The sequence below is a fragment of the Vidua chalybeata genome, chromosome 11 (assembly GCF_026979565.1).
Source record: "Vidua chalybeata isolate OUT-0048 chromosome 11, bVidCha1 merged haplotype, whole genome shotgun sequence".
NCBI lineage: Eukaryota > Metazoa > Chordata > Aves > Passeriformes > Viduidae > Vidua > Vidua chalybeata.
Window position 1 is genome coordinate 2,834,704 of NC_071540.1, and position 27,711 is coordinate 2,862,414.

General features: G+C 40.8%; 1 protein-coding gene across 3 annotated transcripts in view; it reads left to right on the forward strand.

Moving 5' to 3' along the window:
- PEPD (peptidase D) overlaps nucleotides 1–27,711 on the forward strand; it is a 143,148-nt gene that overhangs the window by 82,062 nt on the left and 33,375 nt on the right. For all 3 annotated transcript variants that reach the window (XM_053952645.1, XM_053952647.1, XM_053952648.1), the window contains 2 exons: nucleotides 6,408–6,485; nucleotides 23,066–23,214. In XM_053952645.1, the coding sequence (XP_053808620.1) occupies nucleotides 6,408–6,485; nucleotides 23,066–23,214 (227 nt within the window). The remainder of the gene's footprint in view (nucleotides 1–6,407; nucleotides 6,486–23,065; nucleotides 23,215–27,711) is intronic.

Sequence of the window (27,711 nt, forward strand, 5' to 3'; positions counted from 1 at the left end):
GTAGAAATGCACAAGAGAACAGTGTGGGATACATGCTGAAGAACAGCTGTGTGCTTCATGCAGAGATTAATCTTACTTAGTGGAATTAATCTAATCAGAGAGGTATGACAGTGAAATGAGCCATATATGTTGGTATATATGTTCCACTTGTTCTGCTGCTACTCAGAAACTTTTGCCCTTATCTGAAGTCACACACACTTACCAAAGATAATTTTTATGTTAATGACAATAATTCTATATTGCTTTGAAGGTAATAAGAACAATTAGCACCTTCACTTCTTTCTGCAGTTTACTCAATTGCTTATTTGTAAATGCAATTTTCCAATTTATATGCAAAATTGCAGCAGGAGCATGAGCAGTTTTCTGGCAAATTGTGTATCTAAATTGTCTGAAAAGGTTCCTGGTTTAAGTACCATTGTATAACTTGAGCATTAACATCCCAGTAAAATGAGACTCCACCTCCAAGCTTTTGTCACAGACAGTGAAGGTATGATTTTTCACAGCCATGAAGACTTCACATTCACTTATGGTGGATCAGAACCTGTTCTGCAGGGCATGGAGGTGGAATCTGGTTTGGGTGCTGGTGGCCAAATCACTTTGTTAAACCTATAGAAATGCCTAGTCAATGTTTGTGTAGTGGGTCCTTGTGACCTGTGGGAACAGGCTGGACTCTGCACAGGACTGAAAACCCAGGACGTTGTGGGGAACCCCGGAGGAGGAAAGCTCCAACAGTAGCTCAGAATTGGGTGCTGACAGGAGCTCCTGGGTGTCCTTCCTGCTCTGCAGGGCATGGAGGTGGAATTAGAGCTGCCTCTGAACTGTTGGAGGATTTAAAACACAGAGATGGGCTGTCCTTGGAATGCCATATCCAAACAACATTATGACTCCCTGTTGCTAGCAGCTGGATTGTATCCTACCACTAGAAGTGCAGACAAACCTGATTTTTAAAAAAATAGTTACACGAGATAGCAATTTACAGACAAAGGTCTTTGTATGCTATGTTCTGACTATGAGTGATGAAGGAAGAATGAATAATATTAACAGTTTTAAGCTAGCTCCTAATAAATGAATGAATCCAATTAACATAATGATGGCAAAAATAATAGACATTTTTTAATACTGGGAAAATGTCATGCATTGTAAATATTTCACTTAACTACATTTACAGCTAAAAATAGCTTTTGCAATTAGGAATTTTGAATGTTTTATTCTAGTCATGCTGAATTTTATATTTTCCTGAACACATAAAATGGGCATATTTTGACAGGATCTTTTCTTTTTAGATTAAAGGCCTGATAATAGTTTCCATAGAAAAGAATAGTACATTTAAATAAAAAACAAGTTTGTTATTCAATTTTTTAAAAATTATGCTGATTAAGCTGGAAATCAGGAGTAATCAATACAACATTTCAATACAGAAATAAATCACTTGTAATGTGATGGGTGCATTTAGTTATTGCTGTCCCTGTGCAGTGTTATATTCTTGAGGAGATGCTAAATGACTGTTTGGTGTGACCAAAAGTGTTGACTGTTACTATGAGAATACTAACACACATTGATGAGTGTGACAGGGTGTTACCTTTTGAGATTAGTCCTGTAGTCAGTGATACTTTCAAAAGCTGTCAGCTGGGGAGTGGTTTGAAGTGCAGACATCACTAAGTGTCATGGAAGGAGAATAGGAGCATTTGTTAAGCATACCTGGATAGATTTGGCACTCATTTTCAAAGTGCTACTTCCAAGTAATGTCCAGATGCTAATGAATTATTCACTGCAGTGTCTTAGGATACCAAGGAACCATTTTTACAAATGGGAAAACAAAGGTAATCCATTCCCAGTGACCTGGTGATGCTGGGGTGGATGGCATCCATTGGGAAGCAGGTGCAGAGGTTCCAGCTGGAGTTAGGTGGTGGTGGAGGCATTGCTTTCACAGACGCCACCGTCAGCTGCTGCTACTCTCTTGTATTAGGCTCAGGTTCAGATCTTCTTGACTGATGTCCCTGGGCAGATGACAGCTCTCATCAAGTGCTATCAGTCATCAAGAATAACACTGTGCAGTGGAATGTCTTCTTCTATCTGAGGGTTGCCATAAGTGAAGCTTTCTGGACCAGAATCGGCTTTTCTTTCTTTAACTTCAGTACAACTTTTTTAGATCTCATGCCTTAGACAAAAACATGGCAGGAAGGGTTAATGCTTTCTTCTGAGTTGATTCTATGATGATTTAAGTTGTTATGGAAGAAAGTTCCAGATTTAGTCAATGGTATATTTTTCTTTAGATGTCCTTAATACAGAGATACTAGCTACACTTTTGTAGAGCTTGATGCTCAGCATAGTTCTGTTCTTAAAATATTGCTGACATTTCTCCTCTTTCTTCTAATTATTTGTTTTCAGGGTGCTTTTTGATCTCAAATGCATCTTGGGGGATTGTTTTCCTTTGCTAGTAATCAGAATCTCTTACTGCATTTTGCATTCTCAGTGTTGTTAATTTGCAGCTCTTCTGCTGCTTTGTGCAATTCTTTCTGTAACAAACATGTCTTTGACACCACTTAGAAGCAAGTTATTAAAGGAATAAAAATGGATACACGAGAACCTCTTGGAGGATTTTTCAGGTTGACTGCCTGAAGGTGACCATTGGCATCCTCATGTGTGGTGATTTTCAGATGTGCTGACCAAAAAGAAGGCAGCAAAGCTCCCACAGTGCTTCATCATAAACTGCAATTTGGCACTCTAAAGCTAGACTTTGCAACTGTTGCCTCTTGGAAAAGAAAGAAGTGGCTTCTACATGAAGGCTCATTTGCTTTCTATTGCTTGAGTGATAAAGTTCTGGAATGGCCTGCCCAGGGAGGTGGTGGAGTCACCATCCCTGGATGTGTTTAAAAACAGATTGGATGTGGCTCTGGGTGCCAGGGTTTAGTTGAGGTGCTGGGGCTGGGTTGGACTTGATGATCCTGAAGGTCTCTTCCAACCCGGTGAATCTGTGAATTCTGTGCTTTGCCAATGGCTGAGGCTTTTGTTCAAATTGTTTTAAAGCCACCTTGAAAGGCTTACTGAACCAGTGTGAACAATTTCTGGCTAACCGTAGCATTTACCTTGTGGGTACACATCATTTCTGTAGCATTGCTCCAGAAGCATCTTCCTGCCTTCATCTCAGGTCAGTGGTAACTATGCACCCTGCAGGGGAGATTGGATGTGCACCTCTTAGCAAGAACCCACTGGAGGTTTCCATGTCACTGTCTTAATTTGGTCAGTAGTGCATGTCTGAGTCAAGCTCTCCCACTCACCCTCAGCTGCAGGGCCCTCTCAGAGCCAGGCATCAGTCCTTCAGTGCACGTGCTGGTTTTGTTTTGGGTCAAAGCACCTGGGGAGCTTTCAAGAGCAGCTCAGCTCTGCCATGGTTGCTCCTGGGTGTTGAGCCCAGGGTATCTGCCCAGAGCCAGCCAGGGGGGCAGATCCTTTCCTGCCAATAAATCCCAGCAGCCAAACCCCTGAAATGCATATGGTGTGCAGATCTGGTCTTCAGCACCAACTGTGCTCTCTGTGCTGTGATCCCCTGTGTGTGACAGAGCCAAGATGTGCCTGACAGATCAGGAGCCTCCAATGCCAAGAAAGATTGTGCCTGCTTAACGCCTCACCAACGGTGCTGAAAAACAGATCCTTCATGCAGCTCCCCTCACAGTTGGTGCTGAGCCTAACAGAAATATTTTGTAAACTAAAACCTTTACATTAAAATGTGCAAAAGAAACCCCTCATCTTCCTATTTTCAATGTGTTTTGTTGAAAGCATTTGTGCAGTTGTCAAATTTGAGTATATGACTTATTTATGCACTGGTATGGTATATGTCACTGAGGGTGCCAGCATATCTTGATAAGTAAATGAGCTGTCTGCAAATACATAAGCATGGAGTCATGCCCTTAAGGTTCATGATAATTTTTTAAAAGTTGATCATAAATATATGCATGTGCTGTTTGCTTCTCCTGCTTCATCCCCAGTATTGGAGGGAGATAAGGAATAGTATCTGCAGCTAAAATCCTGACAAACTGCTGTGGAGTATGTATGTGCACACCAGCTGTTGGTGGCTTTTCATTATTTCTTGTATTTTTCCTTAAACACCAAACAATGTCATGCAAGGTCATTCCAGTAACTTCCACGTGCCATCCTCCCAAAATTTTAGCCCTCCACCTGGAAAGCAGAGGTGATGCTGCCTTCCCTCCCCACGCTGATAGAGCAGCACAGGGGCAGGAGCAGTCTGCACCCCTGCAGCCCTGTCACCCTGCAGCCCTGTCACCCTGCACCCCTGTCACCCTGCACCCCTGCACCCCTGTCTCCTGATGTGAGAGCTCAGTGGGAGCACAGCTCCCACTGCACTCGGTGCCTGCCACAGCAGACCTTTTCTTCTGATTGCACTCCACTGCCCTGTTACAGATTTTTTTCTTCAGCTAGAGCAAACTAATTTTGAAAGTGTCCTGATGTGGAAAATATTCCAACAGTTCCCAGGAGACAGAACATCTCAGGAAGAAGTTTATGTCTGTCTTCATCTTGTATACAGGCTTTCTTGGTCCATTTTTAGCTATCTGCACAGCTGCAGAGGTTCTCAAGTCCAGCATCCAGCAAGGAAAAAGCATCCAGCCAGTTGTGAAACTGTGCTGAAGCCATTGGACCAGCATCACAAAATGAATGTGTTGTAGCCATAGTTCTGTCTTGATTTAACAACTTTTAACTTTTATTTTTCTGTTTGGCATGTGTATAATTTTATGAAGTACACTTTGTATCAGAAAATCATCCCCGTGATTCTGAAATATCACCTTTCACTGTCTTGTTATATAGTGATTCTTACATGCTAAAAAATAATTAAAAATAAGTACTTACTGTCTTCAAAATATTAATGTAGAATTATTCAGGTTGTAGGAGCCCTCTGAGATCATCCAGTCCATCCATTAACCCAGCACTGCCAAGTTCACTGCTAAACTGTGTCCCCAGGTGCCACAGCTACATGTCTTTTTAAATACTGCCAGGGACACAGTCCAGCCCTTTAGATTGAGAGCCTGCAGAAACTTAATACTTTCTTCTCCATAATAATTGTTTATGAAATTATCTGTATGACTGATGATCTGTTAAATATCTAGTATCACAAGCACTTAATGTATCTTGAAGGTAATATGTTTTTGGATACAGTGCATGCTTACTGTTTTTGTAATTGCACATATTAGAAATCTGAGAAGTATGTCAGATGTCACGTTTACTCCAGACACAACAAAAGATTGATTGAAATTGAGCCTCAGATTCCTGACATCCAAGATACAAAGCTGTTCCAGCATCACAGCTTGAAAGAATCAAATTTGAGCAGGGTGACCAGTGAAAGGTTTTGATTAAAGCTGAGGTACAGAGTGGCAAGTGAGCTGGAGGGGCTGGAGAGAAGCTGCAGTAACCCTGTCCCAACATGTGTATTTTTGGATGTGATGTAATTCTTCCAGCTTTTTGAAGAGAAAAGGCGAGAGCATCTAACTGAAGAGAACAGTAAAAGAAAAGTAGGTAGAGCTTGAGATCTTTATCAGCCTTTTAACTGACATTTTATAGACCCAGAGGAATATCAGTAGGCAGGAGAGGATGCCAAGGCCAAATGTAGGTCACCTAGTGGATCATGGAACTTCAGAACAACAGAACAAGTGTCCATCCTTCTCTGGAGCTGTTTTATTCTTGTGAATCAGCAGTTTACTCTGAAAGGTTTCCAGGAATAAAAATCTTTTCTTTGCAATGTGATTTTTCAACAGCAGGTAAGAAGAGAATGACAGTTTTCATCCCTGCTCCTGCTGCTGGCATTGTGAGCTGTGAATGTTCCCCAAGCAGTGCATCCCTCCAGCAGAGACCACCTGTGGCTATGCCAGAGGGGAACTGGAGCTGTTCCCTCAGACAGCTCAATTCCTCCTGTCCCAGTGATTCCTAGAGTGTTTCAAATCTCAGATTTTACTCCAGTGGAAGTTTGTTTTATGCCTCAGACTACTTGACCTTGAATAGGGAAAAATAGCACTAAGTAATTAAAAAAAAAAAAAAACAAAAAACCCTACCAGAAAATAATAAATGGGTGTAAATTGAAAAATTACTTGCACATAATTCTTTCCTTTACACTGTCATGGACATAGGGAATATTCATATGAGCTGTGCCATGTTCCTTCTGCAGCCAGGTCCTGTCTTACAGCCAGAGTAGCAGGATTCCTGTGCCATGCCCATCTCTGCTGCACAAGTGGTGGGGTAGCTACTGCAGCCCACACCAGGGCAGGGATTGTGACAGCTCTCACAGGCTGCCTTTTCTGTGAATACACTGATGTTTATAGAGTTCCTTCTTATATTGTATGAATGTGTGTGTTAATGTTTCTTCTTCCACTAATTGTGCTAATTTTCTTTTTGCCCATCAGTGGGGAGAACTCATCTGTTTTGCACTATGGCCATGCTGGAGCCCCAAATGATAAGACTATTGAAGATGGAGACTTATGGTAAGTAAAGGGTTAGAGTTTATTTGGTATTTTTGTTTTGCTACTGCTGCTTCCCTACAGGAATTGTATGTACTCTTAGAAAAAGGATGACTGCATACTGATAAAAAGCCTAAATCTTTAAAATAGAAGGGAGCTTTGCATGCCAAATTATTCTGGTTTCTTGCAAAGGTCCTGTACACCTGCATCTCCAGTTGAAAGAGAGAAGGAGATATTGTTTCAAACACTTCTGAACCAGAGGCACTTAGAATTGAGTTTAAGAAATGGCTGTATTCTAAGTACAAGGGCAGTTGCAAAATTCATCATTCGAGTTTGCAAACCTCAGCTCTGGTGGTGGGGTGGAGAGTGTTGGCTACTTTTAGATAATTGCATCAAATTGCAGAATGGATTAGATACTACAAATGCCTATGTGCACACAGACACCCTGACAAGAAAGTAGAAATTAGAATGGGTGAAGAGGTCAAACTCAGTTCAGGTCAGGGAAGGGTGCTTCTAGTTCTGTGTTGTGCCAAAAACTTCACTATGAAGACTTATTTAGAGTTTAGCGATGTGTAATTCAGCTGCAAATACAAGAAAGTTTTCTCTATGTGTACTGCATGCCCACATGCTTTGCAGTATCACTGCAGGTAAAAGCAGAGTGAATGGAAGCACCAAATACATTCCCATAAATTGAAAGATTATTTGTCTATTTGCCTGTCTGATGTGCAATATATCAGATCATAACTTTCACACTTCACCTCCAAAGACATGGGTCAAAAAGTCTTTGTTTATAAAAATGCAAAACTAATTTTGGAGAAGTTAACCACTTGCATTCAGTGGAGGAATTGTATTGAATTACCTTTGTAGCCTGTGCAGGAAGAGTGTAGGTATGTATTTTCACAGTGGAATGTAAATGTATGAAGAAAAGCAAATTAGTGTTATCATCGAAAAGCTCAAAACCTATTATGGAAAACAAATTGAATCTCAGAAGTTAAAAAATAAGCCTTGTTGGCTAAAGTTCCAGGCTCGTTTTCAGGCGCTGCACAGTGAACTTATGGAATTACAGATAAATAATTTCTTTATAATACTGTAAAAACTTTTTTAAAAGCTTCTTGTACAATAGTTTATGTATTATCTTCATCTGTGGTTAATAGCTTACTAAACCCATGAAATACTAAAGTTAATTTATTGCAGGGCAGTAGTTTTGATTTATGATTATGTTGTATTTGAGTAGATAATATGCTGTGAGCATTTTTTGATCAGGAAGGACATACCAACATAAAAGTGTATCAGCTGTGTCATTCAATTAAATTTTAAAAAGAAGGTGTGTAGCATACAGGAAACCTCAGCATGTGTTACTGAGAGAAGATATGCCAAGGTGCATTATGGTATCTCATATTTAAAACTAAGGTCTTTAAATGGTGAGGGAGACCTCAGGGTGAAGGGCATGTGTAGGAATCCTTCACTTACAGTCTCCAAGGACAATTTAGTGGATGGCTGTAGTCCTTCTTAAACCACAAGAGTTCATACAAGACTCTTTGCAAACCCTTCTTTTCTGCAGTACTGGAAAAGGCTTTAAAATATGTTTGGGTTTTCTCAGCCTCAGGTATCTCAGGAAACCATAACCTACCAAATACATTGATCACTTCAGGGTTTCAAAACTGCTGAGCAGCACCCCTGCCTCAACAAAGAGAGCAAGGTTTAAGAGAGTCTGGAATAACCTCCTCCCAGAACCCTGAGAAGACATTTTCAGGTGCAGGTGGTGTCAGCAAAGGCTGCCCCAGGTGCACGAGCACCTGCCAGGCTCCAGCCACTGCCCTGCCTTTCCCTGCTGATACTCACAGAGCAGGCTCTGCTCCACACTGCCTTCTTAGTATTTATCTCAAGGGAGAATAAAACAATAATAAGAAAAAGTGATTTAATTTCTGTGAAGACAATTTGAAAACGCTCTCATTTTCCACAGTTAAAAATAGTGTTTCAGAAAAAGTCTTGAGGTGTAGCATGCACGAGCAGCATACAAATTCTGCCAAGGCACTACCTGAGTGGTTTCACTGTGTGACTTTGCAAATGTCTAATTTGGGTGTAGAAGGGTATGTGTGTGCATACAGAGGAGGCATTAAAATGACAGTGCTGATTTGTCTGTGTATATTAGCATTCGTATATTGGCTTTCAATTAAGCTTTTTAATAGCTATGGGGAGCCCTCTGTTGGATAGTCTTAGGAAGCCCTGAACATGGGGAAAGACAGACTTTATTTTTGGTGCAAAAGGGGTAAGAGTATTTCAAGGGTTGTTTCTGTTTCTGGCAGTGTTTTGGTATAACATTAGCTAACTGTTCATAGAGTTGTATGTAATAGTATTGAGAGATTGGGTATTTGGTATGATTTTTAATAAATTATTCCATAGAATTTCATGTCTTTTTCTTAACATTACTTACTGGATATGAATAACATTCATGGGCTTTGCAGAAATGTGCAGTTTGTTGTTTTTTTGGTTTTTTTTTTTTGGTTTTTTTTTGTGCAAAGTAGTGCAGTGCAGTATCATAAATAAGTCAGCTAAGCACCTGAATATTAGAAAAAATACATTTGGAAGACTAAGGCTTTGCTTCTGTGAAATGCTTGAGTGCATGCATTATTGGCTTTTTAGAAAGTATAAATAACAAGGATTTAGTTGTTAAAAGATCATCATAAGCCAAAATACTTGTGCTATTGCATTTTTGTATCTTTTTTCAAGGCTGTTATTCTGACTTCTTCATTAAAGCTGTGGAAGGTTCAGAAAAGCCTGGCTTTATGATGCTCTTTTTTAAAAATTAACCTGTATCAAGTGGGTTTATTGCTTCTGTAAGAAACTGATATGGAATTGTATCTCTGATAGTACATCATGATCCACACTTTTTCTAGGTACAGCTTCTGCACTAAAAGATCCCAGTGCAAAACAAAGGACTATCAAGGGAATTTCTGACACTTCTTGTTAATACATACTGTCTTGCTAAGCAGGGCTATCCTTTTCAATCTGTTAAATATTGAAATAGCTATCTAACACAAAGCACTGTGATTGACAGAGAAAGCAATCAGTATTTCCAGGCAGGTTTAGGTGTTCAGGATACAGATATTTAGCTGGTATGGGTATTGAAAGCAAATATTGCAATAGCAGCAAGTCAGTGTTTTGTGTAAATGATTCATGTACTGTAGCATTCTGTGGTGAACACTGAAATTACCAATTTGCTTTAAACCAAACACTTTCCCTAAGCAGATGTCTCTTGTCTCTGTGGTCAGAAAAGTCATCCAGATAAACAGGTAGGGTGAGTCACCATTGTAGGCACTTGGCCCTTTTACTCAGTATTAACTTTAAATAAAATCTTCTACTTGGAAGGTAGCAAATCACAGCTTGCAGGGATGATGTATGGCCAGGCTGTTCACAAATACTGATTTTCTTCTGTCATCTTAAAGCTCTGACAGCTTGGATTGGAGCTGAGCCCTGGACTGAGGTTCTGCATCCTCTCCAGGTATTATTGCATTACTAATTGGATGCCAAGACCCCTTTTGTTTCTGTACTGAGGCTGTAACTGCATTTGGTAGTAGAGAAAGTGGATTCATAAGCTAAAGTACTTGTTGTAGTTTGCAATCTCCTGCCTTGCACACAAGAGACTTCCAGCATTTTGAAAAACCAAAGGTCTTACAAAGTTTGGTGAGGAGTAGAATGAAATTAAAAGCTGCTACTCAAGAAGACAATAACCCAAATAAATTGAAGGCGTAGAGATCTGAGTCCTTTAAGGCACAAATCAAGAGCAAATGTGCACCTGGGATTCCTGCTCAGAGAATGGCAGCCCCCACGTGGCTCATTCTTCTGGGCAAGTGTCTCATGAGCAGTTTGCTTTTGTTCACACTGCAGAAAGGTGTTGGTTCAATGGTTAGAGGGCCCTTGTGGGAGGTGGAAACTCTGGTTTCAGCTCTCCTAAACTGATCTCTGACTTTGGCTGGGAGTGATGACCTGACCTGGGAAACAGCAGCCAGAACAAGTTCAGTAAGAGCCAGTGTGCTTCTATGGAAACCGTTGTCTCAACAAATCAGCATCTGCCAGCTGGGAAATGAAAGCTTCCTTAAAAACAATGGAAGCAAATTGCCTTGAGTCCTCCTTTCTGCCTGCTGCCCTTGCCCTGCCAGTGCTGCAGTGTGGAGTCACACCATGGCTGGGGAGAGAGGGAGAACACTGAGCATCAAAGCCACTTGCAGCAGAGCAAGGGGCAGGGCAAATGTCCCTGCTCACCTTTGTGGTCTGCTGGTTTCTTCTAGAAACCATCAGAGATGTGAACCTGAAGTGTGTATTTTATGTTTTGATTTGAGAAGTTTCTGAGTAAAATTGGACTTCATTGCATTTGATTTGCAGCCTGGTGGCTCTGGCAGCCTGACTTTGTGGGTTCCTGGCATAGCTAGTGCCAAATACATGGCTGGACTTGATTGTTCTGTTGCAGTTGATCAGCAGGGCTCCTGCAGTGTTTGGCAAATAAAAAATGCTTCTGTGATCTTAAAATAAAGGTTGATTCTTCATGGTGAGGCTTACACTTAAATAATAGAAATGTAAGAAAATCAGCCTGACCCCAGATGTAACTGAAATAGATACAGCTGTTACCTGAGGTGCTTTCCTGCAGGTGTCACGAGTTGCAGGTATTTTTATGGCAGCTGACACATGTACCTCAGTGAAAATTCAGCACTTTGTAAACAACTCTCATAGGCAGGTTCACTGACCTTCAAGCACTTAATGACATTTTTGGGGGTTAGTAGGTCCATTTTGGCTTTGCAAAATGATGAAAATACTTGTCTATTCTGCTACTGCTGCTGCAAAAAAAGCATTTTTAACATTTTGAAATATCCTCCTAAGTTACAACGCTGATGAACAGCAGAGCCTGCTGCTCCACACCCCAAGGAGCAGGGGCACTCACCTGGGCTGGGCCTGCTGCAGCACTGGCAGCTGCAAGGGGGACACTGCTCCTCACTGGAGCCAGGGCCAGAGTGTCATTTATTGAGGGCTTGGGGGAAGGTATAAATAAGGGGAGTACAACCAGCATCAACTGCTTGGGATGTGTAGCAGACCTAAGAGAGACTCCATTAACCTTGTATTCACAGTGGAACTATCTATTATTTATAAATTAAAAGTAGCTTTTAGAAGTTTAAATAGAAGCAGGTTAGATAGTCAGATGATGTCTTTCATTTTATTTGACTGCTTATTTTAACACTCACATAATTGCTTATTGATTACTTATTTTATTGAAATAATTTATAGATTTCAGTGACAGCACTGGGTAGAGTACAGTGTCCTTGGTGAAACAGAGTCTCTCACTGCTGTTCCATGATGTGCCATCACTGCTGTGGATGACAGTAAAACAAGTTTTACCTGGAAAGAGTTTTATTGCATTCAGATACCAGAAAACTTTGTTAGTGTCACAAAACCAAACACATCTGTCATAAAAGTACAACCTTTGCATAATGTTAAATGATTTAAGTGTGTCTGGGCTGTATCAACAAGCATGGTTACTTGCTGAGTCAAATGATAGAGCTGGGGATATGGAAAACTGTCTGGTATTGCAAAAAGCCTTTATGTGAACAATTTTACTCTGAGGCATATTTTTGTTTCTACTTCTTTCCTTAATATCCCAGTGCAAATTTAAATCATCAGAATAATACTGACAGCAGGGGGCACTAAAATAAGAGCTGTGGAAAGAAGTGATCTTTGCCCAAGTTTTCGTATTGGTAACATCCTGTACTTGCCAGAGCAAGCACTCAGCAGCCTTCTGGGAGCACTGCCTTTGCATGTATGCATTCTGCTCAAGCTGTCAAACTTGGGTTTGTTTCCTTCCATTTGGCACTTGTATGTAGCTTTTGGTGTTTTCTTTTTATTATTACCTGTGGTGCTCTCAAAAGATCCTTCTAGCACCTCTCCTATTGTCATTTCAGAAGCTGTGTTCATCACAGGGAGTTTTTCCTGGCTGCAGGTAAAGGTAGTTGTGAAAGGTTCTTCTGGATGAAGCAGAGAGGGAAGATGTTGAATGTTTGGGGCTTTTTATTTTTAATGCCTGCAAAGGGACAAAGGGCAGTTTTCAGGCTCCCTGGGGTGGCTGGCTGTGTGAAGAAGGGCAGGGTTAGGTTGGAGATCAGGGAAAGGTTCTGCTTCCCCAGAGGGTGCTGGCACTGTCCAGGTCCCAGGGAATGGGCACTGGAGGCTGCCAGAGCTCCAGGAGTGCTTGGACACTGTTCCCAGGGATGCACAGGGGGGATTGTTGGGGGTTCTGTGCAGGGCCAGGAGCTGGACTGGGTGGGTAATTCTTTTGGGTCCCTTCCAACTGAGCCTATTCTGTGATTCTGTGAAGAATATCACAAAAGAAAGTTGCTTCTTGCAAGAGCTAGCCAGATTCAGTTGTTCATGGCTAAGCTTTCTGTTAGCTAAAATAAAAGTTACTTGGCTGGTTTTAATTCTTTGACCTCAAAGCATAATGCACAGTTTTCTATAATGAAAAGATTTGTCAGTTCATGTATAATCCATATGTATTTATCTTTTATATATGCAGACACTATGCATGTGCAATATACATATTGCATTGAAACTATATCCACATATTTATTGTAATATTATACAGTTTTATTTGTAGGAAATGCACTACTCTCTTCTTTGGAGGAATGAGTAAGTGTAAGACTTCTTGTGAGTACTGAGTGGCTGCCATTTATCTCAGGAAAACACTGGAAAATTTTCCATAAGTAAAAAAAAGATTTAGGTGAACTTGAAAAAGGTGTACCAGAAAAGATGTTCAAAGTTTGCTGTATCTGTTTTCCAAACTCTTTTTTGGAATTCTCAGTATTTTATCAAGTTTTACAATACTAATATAAACCTAGAACCAAAACTCTTTTGTCCAGATGGGGGCAATGTTGTATTTAAAAAGCAGGAACTGACCCTCTTTTTCATCAGATAATAGAAGTCCTTCCTTTTCCAACCCAAGTCCTCCAGTGTCTGCTATTAAAACCATCTATCCTACGGTACAAAATATTGTATTTATTACTTCTTGAAAGCACTGCTTCTAAGATCTCAGGATGTTCATGTGTCAGATGTAAATGCTCAACTATTTTATGTGGGTGGGACTAGTATTTTCATTTGGCCTTGTGCACTTCTATGCATTTTGAAGTGCAGTGCTGGAATAATATGCAAAAGTTATGGTTAGCTTTAACTTTTCAGTCTGCAGTTTTGAAACAGCTTGTTGGTAGTAATGGTTTTGTTTCTAATAATAATACAAAGTACATTGCTGCTACTTACTGGTTGATTGCAAAATTAACTGGCTATCCATTTCTGAAATAATTCCTCTGGCCTGATTCCTCTCATTTGATTAATATTTACTGTTTTCATCAAGTGTAGGTATTTTTCATTTTGTTGTACCTATGGACCATATTAATTTTATGCTAATTCAGAAAAATTGAATTTGATTAAAAATAGAGAAATGTATTTGCTAGAATTAACAATAATTTTGCTGTAATTGAATGGGTTCTGTTAGTACTGGTTAATTCAGGCTATGAGGTTGCTTACTGTCAGAAATAAGAATAAGCCTATTCACCAAAGCTCAGATCACTAAGTATTAGTAGTGTGTTTGCTGTAACAAATTTTAGCTTTCCTTTAAGTGCTGTATTATGGTCTGCCTTGTAATTTTTGCTGTCTATAATGTATGTGAAATGTCTTTTTAATTGTCAGCTGTGAGTTTTATCTGTCATAGTTTTAGCGTAGCATTCCCAGCATATTCTGAAAAAACCTGGCTGCTGTTGGACTTGTAATCTACTTTTTGTGGTGGTCTTTAACACAAATACACATGAAGTGTGATACAAGTACCCTTGATGGATGTTGCTTGTGTTGGATAGAATTCAGCAGCAAAATCTTTCTCATTGGTGTGGGGAGCTCAATTGGGTAGGTCAAAATACAATTTTAGTGGGAGTCTGCCTGGCTTTTAAACCACTGCATGGCTCAGCGGGAAGTCCCCAACACAACCTCTGTGTGCTCCTCCTGAAGCAGAGGTAATTCCCAGTCCTTGTACTCAGGTCAGTGTTAGGTCTTCTCTTGTGTCTGTCCAGAGAGTCTCTTGTTACCCACGGCAGGGGCACGGTCTGGCAGAGCCTCAGGAGGAGTCCTGCTGCTCTGGGGCTGCTCCACACCGGGGCTGAGCCCTGCTCAGGGCAGCAGTATTTCTAATGGCAGTTCTTTACAATCCACTTCAGGTGCTGCCATGAAGAGTGGGTGTTTCTTTCAAATAGGAAAAATGTTCTGACAGGCAAAATAACACGCTTGGCTGGGGAATAGGCATCCTCCTTTTGGGAAATGCTAGTTGCTACCTTCACTACTGTGCACTGGGCTTGAACTTCTGGACATGTCCATGGAAAGGCTAGCAACTGTCTTCTCAGGGGTTTTTCACTCAGTTGTCAGCTTCTGTAGAGCATTCTAAAACTCTTCTCTGTTGTGCTCCATTTGAGCACTGATAATTTGGAGGTTGCTTGAACAGTCAACAAAAAAAAACTTAGGCTGTCAAAAAAACTAAGTGAACCTGTGCCTTTGGACATTGGCCCAGTTTTCATCATGCAAAGACATTGGAAGTGTTTTACTTTCTTGGACACGTGTGAGCATGCCCGTACACACGTAAGAAAACGTGACAGTATTTACAGTAAAATCATTAAGTAACATCTGCCCTGTTCAGTCAATCTCCAATGGTTATTTGTCAAGGCTGGGCAGCACAGGTCAGTGTCCAGACACAGCTGCTGAAAGCTAAGGCTTCTAGTTCTGAATGCCAGCACCCAAGAATCGTGGCCTGTATTGGAAGTATCAAACTTTTACAAGTCGCTTTCAGTACATTCCACTTCTCAGTAGATGTCTAGAAATGGACTGGTTTAGTCAACTGTAGATGTTTAGTAACTTGCAAATGGAACTGTATTGTTCTTACCCTGTCAGGTGAGACACATTCTGGTGAGGAGCCAGTGATCTTTGCTGCTGTATTGATTGGGAAGCAGTCAGCTGCCAATACAGGTTTCTCCATGAATGCCCCAGATACTGCCTTTCCAATGGGGAGGCTCCTAATGGATGGAAACTAGCCAAAACTTGGGGTTTGCTGCCATCTCTGCTGATTTTTCAGGAAACTGTTTCTGCTAAAGAGAGTACTGCTAAAGGGAGTAAGTTGAGAGACCTACTAAATATGTCTGTAAAAAATGGATAATAATTAGGGTAGTAAAGACAGAAAAAAGAAATCATCAATTCAGTAAAAAGTCATATAGGTAACCCTTTCATCAGAACTTCCCCTGAGCCTGCTCCTGGTCTCTGGCACACTGTCAGCATGGATCTGGCTGAGGTTTCAGCTGCTTTCTGCATCTTCTGGAACCCTCATTGCTGCCACCTCCTTCCCCCAGCCCAGCAGTACTGGCATGCTGTTCCCAGTACTTATTTGTGTGCAGCACCTCTGGATCAGAAACATCCCTCTGCTTTAGCTGAAACATGGAGAATGGCCCTTGGGGCGAATTTATCTGTGAATAAGCCAGTCAGAAGATTTTTTTGGCTCTTTGCTCTGGGCAAACTTAACATTTTTAAGAAGGCATTAATGCAAACTGCATGGGGATAGAAGAGGGCTTATATTTGGTCATGGAAATTGATTGTTTTAGTGCAGAAGCTTAAGGATCTCATAATAGATTTCTTCAAGACATAAATGCTGTAAGCAAGGGACTCCTTCTTAGCCTGTGTATGAAAATAGCAATCTTACTAGTGTACGTGGGTGTTTACTGAACCAGCTCTTTCATGGAGCTCATTTGGTAGATTCAGTGAGATTTAGATTTCATATCCTATGGGAGGAATGGATCTGAAGGTCTGCTTGGCACAAATCGTTGTAAGAGAGGACATTCCCACACACTGTTGGTTTTCTCTCAGCATCAGGGCTGAAGCAGCAGAGCAGGGGCTCAGCTCCCTGCCAGGAGTACAGCACCCACCACCACACTGCTGCTCTGATTCTGAGAGCCAGTGTCCTGTGTCTGTGACAGTGAGGGGAAACCCTGAGCAGTGCAGGCACCAACACCTGCTGAAGCTTTTGTGTTTGGTTGCTTTCTTTTCTTTTCTATTTTTTAATCCAGCCAGCTCAAACATTTGTGTATTCTTGCTACAGCCACTGAAGTCTCAGTGGTTGGAATTGTAGAGATACAGGCAAGCAATCCTCTCTCCTTCAAAATTCAGTGTAGACAGAGATATTTCTTTTTATTACACTCTTTCTATCTGAGCGAAGCTTAGTTGGTGGCAGATTTTGTCTCATCTTCTGTGAGAAAAGTTTGAGACCAGACTCCCATTATCTTTGAGATAGTTTGGAAAAGCCTGTGAAGTGAGACAGTGGTACAAGATGAGCGATGGTAAAAAAGTCATAGAGAAGGTTGACAAGATGAAAAGACTCAGAGCTGAGGTAAAACAACAAGTGTGGGACCCCATGGTTACCTAACTTGCAGCTGGGTGGAGCGAAGTCATGCAGCCATAACTACATTTAACTGTGTGGCTACAGCCTCTCCTTTTGAACTGGAGGCTTAAACAAAACTTGATTTCTTTTGAATACCCAGAATTAAATTTCCTACACAAAAAGTATTCTCCCAACATTTCTAAAGGTTATTCTTGATTCGATAGGTGCTGATGACAAAAAGATAGATTTAAACCAGTGAGCCAAGCCTGGCTTCAAGACAGAGCCAGTACAAGTTCCTTGTCTGGCATGTCAGATGGAAGCTGGTAACAGCAAGGCTTCTCTGAAAAAAACCTCTTCCTGAGCATGGTAGAGCTATACACCGTGCTGTCCCAGTTCTCTCTTGGGGTTTGTGATCTTATCTTACCTGATGTTGTTTTTTTAATTGATAAGTCTTGGCTAGTCAAGTTGCAAGTGTATGAAAGAGTGTGTGTCACTTATCTCTCTGTTTTCTTCCTTGTGATATCATTTACATTAATTCATTCTTGTGGTCTCCTATTAAACCACCCTATTTCCACATCAGCTGGCCTGTTTCCAAAACATATCTCATAGAAATGCTGATACCTAGTTCCCTTAAGCTTGAAATTGCCTTAGAAGTGTTTAACCAAACAAACAGTTGGATTTTGTTAGTGTGTGAATACTTAAGGATTTAATTGCTGCATGAAGTGTAAAGCGCAGAGTGCGCTCTGTGAACTCGGAGCAGAGTATGCTGAGATCACACAGCATAAATCTCCAGCTGGGGATGGCTTCCTTTTATGGCAGTAAGAGGAGGACAAAACTGTGTGTACCTTTATTCCTGCTGTCCTAAAACTGGCTGGCACCAGTTCATCTCTGTGGCCGCTCATAGGTGTGTTGGTTAATAATGCCTCAAACCCCTAAAACCTCAGTAAATGTTGCTGAGTAAAGTGCTTCAGTATTCACACCTGTTTAACCTGAGGAGTGAGGAGGGCACGGTAAGATAGGGCAATATCAGTTTTCTAATTGCTAGTCTTGCAAAGCCAGCCAGGGGAAGGGAAGATTTTGTCCTGAGAATAGACTGGGGAGGACGTGGGCTGCAGGCGGGTGATGCTCAGTAGGACACTGGGTCGGGGTGCATTGCACAAGGGCATCCACCTGGGTTTCACCCCAGTCATCGCTCTGCCACGTTAACAACTGCACAAGAGTAATTATTCTATAACTATCTTGAGGAGATCCAGTTCTGAGTGTACAGATCAAGCAGATCTGTGGAGCAGGAAGGTGACAGCTTTATGTGTTAGCTCGTGGGAGTAGATGTAGGCTTCCCAAAAAATGCCTGCGAGAGCTTGTCCTTGGGTTGGGTTGGTGGTTGGATCACAACAATTCATACACATGGCTCAGATATCCCAAATAAAGTATTGCTTCCCATTGTGATATTGGCCATAATATGCTTCATTGCCTGGCAGTTTCAAATTATTTGACAATAAAAGTGTCAGCAAGCCTATAAAAGTAAAACACATGCTTAAAGGAAGATGATGCTTTATTTTTGAAAAATGGTGTACAGTGACTTTATGAAGGAAAGAACTATGACTTTTTATAGTCCACAGTGTTCAAATTTAAAGTGTTACGCAAAGTGTTTCATGGTGCTTCACAGTCAAAGGTTAAGAAAGCTAAAATCAATATCAAAATGCATATTATTTTTCTTGGCTTGAAAGCAAAAAATGTAACTATAAATCTGCATTTTGTGGTGCCAATATTCTGTGAAAGTAACACAGCCATGTCTTACTCATCCGTTTTGTTTCAGAGGGAAAGGAGGGGAAAGGAGCTTTTGTGCATCACAAAAAAAAAGTTCCAGCATTGACTTACAAACCTGTATTCATTTCAAAATTGACAGGACTTGAAATATTTCCTCCAAACTCCCCTCCTGGGTTCCTGCACGGGGAGCAGAGCCCCAGTTGGGTTGTACATGGCAGAACTGCTGCAGGGACTTGCTGGGAAGGGCTGGGGAGCTGCTGTGAGGAGGGACATGTCCAGCCAAGCCTTTCTGCAATGCTGTGGCATGTCACACACATTTCTCCTTCTTTTTGACTATGATACTGGTTTATGTGCAAAATGATTTAAACTTGTGGGTTTCTATTTTTCCCTGTGAAAGTAATTAAATGCTCTTAGTTATTTTTGAAGGTGGTTTATAAAGCAGGCAGAAGGCACCTTGTATTCCAACGCTGTTGGCTCATGTTGGATTACTGGTACACAAGCAAGGCATTCTGTCAGTAGAGCAACCGGCATGTTATCTGATTTTTCTTACACTTTGCATTGTTCAGTTTTAGTTAGTAATGCTTACAGTATTTTGCAATATGTTTTGTAGGAAAGATGATGTATACACAGAGAACTGAAGCCTCCATTGGGAGAGCTGTGCCCATACTTCCAAGAAGTTTGGACTATTTTTGCTATGCATCTTCTACTTATGGTATAGCTTCCTGGTCATTCTAGAAAATAAATTGAAACAGTAGCATGGAATTTTCATGGGGTGCTCAGGTCTTCTGACTGTTAAATCTGCTTTATACATCATGCATTTTCACCCTGAAATGAAGGCATTTGTTGCTTTTGCTCACAACAAAATGATGCAAAGCAAGATTGGCTTTCTCTCAGAAGGCTTTGAAAGAGATTGAGCTGGCCTCCTCAGCTTCAAGCTAAATCAATGAAAAGTTTGACATAAAACCTAATGTCTCTCTTTGGTCAGCACCACTCCTCTGTTCACCATCCCTTTCAAGTGCCTCAGAAACCCGACAGCCTCAGACATATCATCTCATTGAAATCAGCAATTCACAACTGTGTTCTTGCTGAAAAAGGAGTGGTGAAAGGGTATTTTTAGAATGAAGTTTTTCATCATTCAGCAGAAAACTGAACTCACAGTTAAGTTTTGTTATACAAAATGTAAAGTATATGCCATGTATATGTAATGACAATATACACGGTCTGCTAGATGTGTAGCACTTAATTTATCTAAAAGGGAAATATGATAGGGTTTGGTGAATGTTTATGCTATTATTGCATATGTTGTTCTGTTTTTAAACAGCTCTTAAGAGGTAAGCTATAGATCAAGATGCCTGTAGGCCTGTTTTCATTTCTGCATTTAATTTGTTTATATTGCTGCTACATTTGATAACAGTCCAAATAACATTAAGTAGTCATTTCTGTATGTGACCCTTTTAAGACTATTCCATCAGACAGGTAATATTGTACATGCAGCTGAGAACAAACTAGAATGCACTAATAGTGTCTTTTTCACTAGCAATTTACCATCTAATTTCAGGGTAAAATAAATGTATTTTTTCTAAGGAACCTTATTTTAAATTTTTTTTTCTGGTTAGTCAACAGGAAAAGATAGTAGCTGTCATACATTTTATTTGATATAAATGTGTTTTGCCATTTTGCCTGGCAAGCAAATATATGGAACTGGGATCTTCTCAGGCCCCCATTATTTTCTCAGTATAACTACAATATTTTGGCTATTTCCATGTCTTGGGCAACATTTTAGCTAATGGATATGTTCCCAACTGAAGTTAAATGGAAGAGAATTCCTGATAAGAGCCCAAATATCTCCCAGATGTCCCATTTGGTTTGGATGCTTTCTCACTGAGGCATACAGGCTGGATAGTGTGCTGTGATCTGTGGTGGAATTTGAAAGATCATCTTCCCTCATGTCTCCTCTTGTCTGGAAGCCAAGAGACCTGAACAAATGGTGCTTCCTGGCTTGTGAGCCTTGTTTTGGTGTACCATCAGCTTTGTGATATTTTTTTTTTCCATTGCTCAGTTCTCCAGTAACTCAAAAATTATTTAACAACCACTGAGTGATGAATGGGTTTGAGAAAATGCTGATAATTGTAAGGTTAAAGACATAGGTAAAATTCTGCCTCTGGTAAGTTCAGAATAACTACTTTGCAGGGTAAAATATATAATAAGATAGACAAAGCATAGCAACTTCCAGTACAGGGAGTTCTTGGGTTGTTAGTCACAGCTTTACTGTCACCATGCTGAATTGGCATTTACACTTGTAAATGCAACAGTTAGGCCTCAGAACTGCTGCAGAACTCACAGAGCATCTTGAAATTTGATTTGTGACTTTGAAAGGGTCAGTCTGAGATGCGTTCAAAGATTTAGAGCAGATCTGTTTCTTGTTGGTACATTACAGCATGTAGCAGCTTCTTCCATGATTCCCAGCTGCTGCAACTACTTTTCTGTATCTGTAGATCTTTTATGTGCATCTTCAGTAATTTTTAGATGTGAGTCTAACCATAAAATCAAAACTTAGGCAGTGTTGATGGGGTTTCTGATTTTGAGGCTTGGCCAGGCTGGCTTACAGTTTCTATTCTGATGTCCAGTCGTGGTTTTTTCACCCTGATGTTTGCTGCCTGTTTTGTATCCTTTTTCAACTAGCAACACTCTGGATTAACATTCCATATTCCATATTTAGGTGAATGACTGTGGTGTGTGCACAGGTAGCTTTGCAGCTCTCTCTGGAGCACCCTCCTGAGGAGTTTGCTCCTGCAGCTTTAAGCCTCGTGCAGCTCTGCAGCTGCAGCCACTGGGGCAGTTCCTGATGTTCCAGTCCTGCAAGTCTCTGCAGCTGAACCTTGCCCAGTTTGGGGAGGCTGGCAAAGACTCCAGGCAGGACAGAGATTCACTCAATGCAGAGATTTGCTCATGGAGGAAATTGTAGAGTGGATTTTAAAAGTTCTTGGAGTAAATCTTCATGTGTCTGTGTGTGCAATGCAGCAAGGAGAGTCCTAGCCCTGCTGAAATATTTTTTACTTTTATCATGATTGCCTTTGTTTACTCACTATCCATTGCTTTCAGTAGCAGTTGTGTTGAAAATGGTGATCAGCTACAGCAAAGTGTGATAGCAATTTTTGTGGTAGCTTATATTTATCCTTACCTAGTCACATATGCTGCTTGGGGACAGAGCTGCACTGCAGAGTTTTCCTAATTGCTGCTGTAACTAGGACGCAGTGGCAGAGAGGGTGCCCCAGTGGAGTACCCTGCCTTCTGCTTGTGCTGTGAAAAAGCAGCAACAGGAGGAAAACTCCAAGGTTTTCAAACACAGTGAAGGAAAATGATATTTCTTATGGTGATTAGCCTCTCATAATTGTTTGGGGTGGTTGGAAGAAGACTTAAATTCACAGATTTCAACTCTGACTCATTACCATAGAAATCAGGAGGTCCCACAAATACTGTATGAAGATCAAAATCTTGTATGTAAAATGTGCCTTCCTGTAATCAATAAGTGCTGAACCAAGGGGGTTATTTGCTCAAGTGTTGTCTGGTCCAAATGGTTATTTGGTTATTTACTGATTTCTGATCCTGCTGAAGGCAGTGCAATGCCTTATCCAGCAGGCTTGAGAAGCATACTACTGCAGATGTCTGACATGATCCTCACAAGGGTGTGGAGTCCCACTTGCTGTTCTTGTAGCTTGATTTCTGGCAGCTGAGCAATCAGTGGTGAGTCATTTATGCATGTATAGAATAAATATACTTCTCAAGGGGTAAGCCAGTTTTTTTGTCCCCATAAAAGAAAGCACTTAATAGTTTCTTTCTTCTGCCTCTGATGCAGAAAGCTGTACTGTATGTACTTTTATGGCTGGATCTTTCCATAATCCTTATTCCATTAACACTTCTTTGTTAAGTGGGATTCTGTTTTGGATGTTGGATGCTGTATATGGTGCTGGCGTTTAAAAGGACGTGTTTTTTCTTCTGAGAAGAATTCCTAGAAACTGGAACTGAGGAGCTTAAAGTGGATTCTTCATGTACTTTTTATCTTCCTTTCTATGTTCTCTGAGCATTCCCATCCTGGACCAGCACAGCCCATAAGTGTGTCCATTTAAGCCATATGGAATGCAGATACCCTTCTGCCAGAAGATTCCAAAGGACTGTCATCCTGTTTTACTTAGAACAGGGTTCAAGCAGCGATTATATTAGTGATCTACCAAAATGTAGATGTTATTGAGTGCAGAGCAGGGTTCAAGCAGTGATTATATTGGTGATCTATGAAAATGTAGATGTTATTGAGTGCAGAGCAAGACAAAGGTCCACTATGTTCTACTGTTTCTTTGGAACTAAATTTTAATTTCTTTCCCCTGTGTTTCCTTTCCAGCCTGTTTGATATGGGAGGAGAATATTACTGCTATGGCTCTGACATCACCTGCACCTTCCCTGCCAATGGCAAGTTCACAGCTGACCAGAGGGCTGTCTATGAGGCAGTGCTGAAGGCCTCGCGGGCGGTCATGCGGGCAGTCAAGCCAGGTAAAAGATCAGTGCCTGTCACAGGACTTGAGAGGTTTGGTAGCAGCATTCAGGCTGTCAAATCAATTATGTTTGCATTGTAGAAAATGTTGCAAGGGAGCAAGATGATAAAATAATTTCCATGGTTAAGCAGCTCCTAATATATAGAGGTAGGATACACAACATTTTCCATACACTTTTAAAGACATGACACAGAAACAATCATTAACACAATTAATAAGATACTTTAATCTTTTTGTTTCATTCCTTTCATCTGCAGGTAACAGTTGTTACTCAGATGTGTCTTTACACAGACAGCCATCTTTTCAGGAAGCTTATGCCAAATGCTCAGAGTTCAAGTGAGCACATGTTGTGCTTCAGTTTGTTTCAAGTATCTTCTGTATTTTATGTGTAGGCACAATAGAAATCTTCTATTGAAAAGGGGATAGAGTGTGCATCTTCGGGAAGGATAATTAGCCTTAAAAAGCTTTCAAAAGCACTGGCTATTGGGTACTTCACTGTATGCCTTTAAACTGCAGGCAAACTGATTCAACAAATACACAATTTCATTTGAAACAACTGTCTGGCTTAATGAAAACCTTATTTTTCTCCCATTCTGCTTTCAGGACAGCAAATAAATATTTTAGAGCTAGCTGCTTCTGTGATTTTGTCACTGGTGAAGGTACTTGAGCATTTCTCAGTATTACTAATGGAACATCTTCAAGAAGAATGTACTCAATGCACAAAGCACACTCATCCTTTAAATGTGCTGTATTAGTCTTCACTCGTCAGGCCTTGAGTGCATGAGCTTTCTGGATTGCCAGTCAGGACAGAAGCAATTTTCCTGTTATACAGGCTGGCAGCAGCTCTGTTTATTTGAGCAGTTTGGAAGGGAGTGATGCTTTAAGTTTTAGCTTTCATATTTTCCAGATTCTGTACTGCCTTAGTGTGTGACTCTGAACTCCAGATGAAGTGTTGGCAAGTTCTCCCCACAGTTCAGTCACACAGAACAATCCTTTCCCAGCCTGAGAACTGAGGACATCGCTGCAGCTTCGTGCCCAAAAAGTGTAAAAAAAAGCAAATTGAGGAGAGCAAACTGGGAGGATGGGACTGCATAACCTGAAGCTGTAATTGGACAATTAACCCCAAAATGGAAATGGACCAACACTTATAAAAGTGTGAAAACGTGTGATCCATTGTCCATCTTGGGTGTAGCCCTGGCTGGGCTCTTGTGCTGCCCAAGGTGGATCCTTTGAAAGCCTTTTAATAAATCCCTGCTTTATTCCTTTAAAACTGTCTAGCCTCTGTTCTAGGTAGCCTCCTCTCAAGGCATCAGGAGAAATAACACTTGATGTTTATCTGCAAAATGAGACTAGATATTTTGCTATTTTAATAACAATATGCATTCTTCATCATGTGCTGTTCCTCCCCTCAAGACTCATCCCTATTCCTCTTCACAGTTCGTGCTGTGTTTCAGTGTCACCTTTAATTTCATGTAACATTTTTAGCGGTATTTTATGCTAATAAGTTGCAGACTGTCTTCAGAATTTGAGAGCTAATATGATATTGTGCTCAGGATGGTGTAGAGAATTTTTCAGTTTGCTGAGCATTTTATTTACAGTGTCAGAAAATAAGGACATACTAAATTGAGTATTTCTGAGAAGTAGTTGCAAGGGTCTTTTACTAGCTTTGGGAGCTTGAGATCTACAGACAGACCAATCATTCTTAATCTCTGTCAGAGAAAGGGACTGAACTTTCTGTTCTTGTTGTTGTCCTGCCTGTTTGGAAGAACAGGACATGCATTTACCCTCTTCATGAGAATGATGAATAGTAATGGTGAATGTTGATGAACTACAGAAAATGATCTGTGGACTGGTTCATTGGTTTCATTCCCTTTGTACTTCAGAGTGCAATGAAATGTAACCTGGACTCTTGAATTACAGATCCAGTTAAGAGTCTGGTAACATGCAAAAATTTTCACCATCTGAGAAGTCTGCACTTTAGGTCCTTTCTAAGATCTCCTGGAAGACCAGGATTCTGAAAAAGAAGAAATGGAAATGCTGACCTTTACAGCATGGTTAGTGTCACAGACTTGTCAGGCTGCTGAGAAACCCCAGAGCCCCTCAAGGGGCTGATGCCATTGTCACTGCTGTCCAGAGGGAGACGTTTCAGAGGGAGAGGCTGCAGCCTCCTTAAACAAACCTCATTTGTGAGCTCCATGACTAAAGCACTGGGATCTGCTCCTGGGAGAGCCAGGTACTCTCACACAGGGGAGCAAGAAATGATGATGCGAATTCACAAGTGTCTCTTCTCCCTGTAATACTTTGTGTCTCCAAAAGAAGAGGCAAAGGAACTTGCAGGGTTAGAGGCACTAAATTTAAAATCCAGAGCCATCATGTTTTAGTGAGATTTGCTGGATTATGGAGCCCATGTTAATTTTGCTGTTATTTTTGCTGCTGTTCGTTTCCCAGGGTTCCTAAGATGAAAGCCAGCCAAGTGACTGGTCAGGTGGCAGGAGCCATTGCTGGATCAGGCTGGGCAAGAGTGGGCACGGCACAGTCAGCAGCTGTAGGAAATGCTGTTTATCTCCTCAATTGTGCCTTGTGGCAGAGGGTCACAGGGCACATCTAGTAGTTGTCATCAGGATGTTAATGATTCCCGGGGTCTTTCGGACTGCAAGATAGGGACTGAGTACTTTAGGGAGAGTCACTGACCAAATACTGGATTACATAACTGTATTTATGGAAGGACACAGCTTGCTAGCAACCTTAAACATTCTGTATAGGTGTGTTTAATTCTGAGATTGGCATTTCCTTTTTCAGTTTGGCTCTCATGTGAACCTAATCAACTTTTGAGTGCAGGTACTTTCTGAGAGATAATAGACCTCCTAATACATTCTGTTTATATTTCTATATACAAGCAGTTGTTATAATTTTTAAAATACTCCAAAACATTGTATTTCATTATAGAGAAGCATTCATCTGCCACATTCTGTGCATGGTCCAAATGTACAAACAGCTCTAATCATATATATGTGTCTCCTTACCTTACAACTCCAAGAACAGAATTCCTTCTGCAAGGCAAATAATATATTCTGAAAGTTAAGAAACACCCTCTGTAGGATTACAGCCCAAGCTCAGTGCAGTTGTCACAACTTCTGGCACAAACAAAATCTGTTTAAAATAAAAGGAGAGGAAGACTTACTCAGTCTTGCATAAGCTGCAGCTTTGAAACCACTGAACGTGGAGCACTGATGAAGACAGTGATGCTTGTCACTGAAGAGAAGGTCAAAAAAGTGCACTTGTGTGGCAGTGGGCTAACTGTCTTTCCTACAAAGTCAGGCCTATGATCTGAGATGTCAGAAAGTAATGTTGCATTTCTGCTTAGGGGATATTCTTAATTGTGTCAAGTCCATCTGCATTAAATTTCCTCTTCCCACAGAACTAAAATACAGGGGCAGATGTGCAGAATATTGACACTTTCATTTCCTTCAGTGGCTGAGGCATCGTCTGTTTCTTTCTCAGAACAGTCATTTGAGAGGCAATTTGCTTTACAGATATATGCTACATAGAAAGAATAGTTTAAAATGAGTGAAATTGTAAAGCCATGTGTCTCAGAGTATTCCAGAAGTTAGCGTCCTAATTTGTCTCACTTCTGCATTCTTTTTTAATCTCATTGGATTTGCCAAAGGTAGAGGCACATTAAATGCAGTCCTGGAGCACATCTCCCAGTATACTTTCATCTGAAATGAATTCAACTTATGCACTTCAAAATTCCACTGTGTAAACAAAAACACAGTAAGTGGGGACAACCAAGAGATTTCACCTCCAAGGATGATTTGGAATTAAATACTTCTGTAGATACATTCATTGTTTCTCACTCTGCTGTCTTCACACAATGCATATAGCAGCAAGAGCTGAGCTAATGAGCAGCTATTCAGTAATTTAGTTTAACCTTTTGTTCTGTGCATGGCCTGGAGCTGTTTATTGCCTACTGTTCAAAACCTGCTCTGAATCCAAAATTATCAACGTCCTCACCAGTTTTTCTCAGAGTGCTCATCATAACAGTACACAGGTGCTGGGCAGGCAAGGAAGTTTGTTTGCAGTGCATCTTAATGATGTGCAAGTGTGCAGCAGTCCTCCTTCTGCAGGCAGGAGCCAGCAGGCTAGAGAAGTTAGTGTAAAAGCTATTGACTCGTTTGGGATTCCAAGATGGAAATTCTTCAGACTCGAGATCTTTTTTAAGAGAGTTGAACATTGCTCTTGCTCAAATCACAGCTGCTTTGACCTCTGTTACAGCTGCTGAGTGCCCAGCCTTTCTGCAAATTACACTCCAGATTGTCAAGCCAAACTCTGGTAAAATGAAAGAAAATGATTAATGAAAAAATGTAAAATGTATTTTTTAAAAAAGTCTGTGTTTGAAGCAAGTTGCTTAGCATCCTGCTGGGAACCTGAGTCTGGTGCAAGAAAGGTTGCTGATTACCAGAGGCAACTTTCAGGTGCATTTGCCATGCTTGCC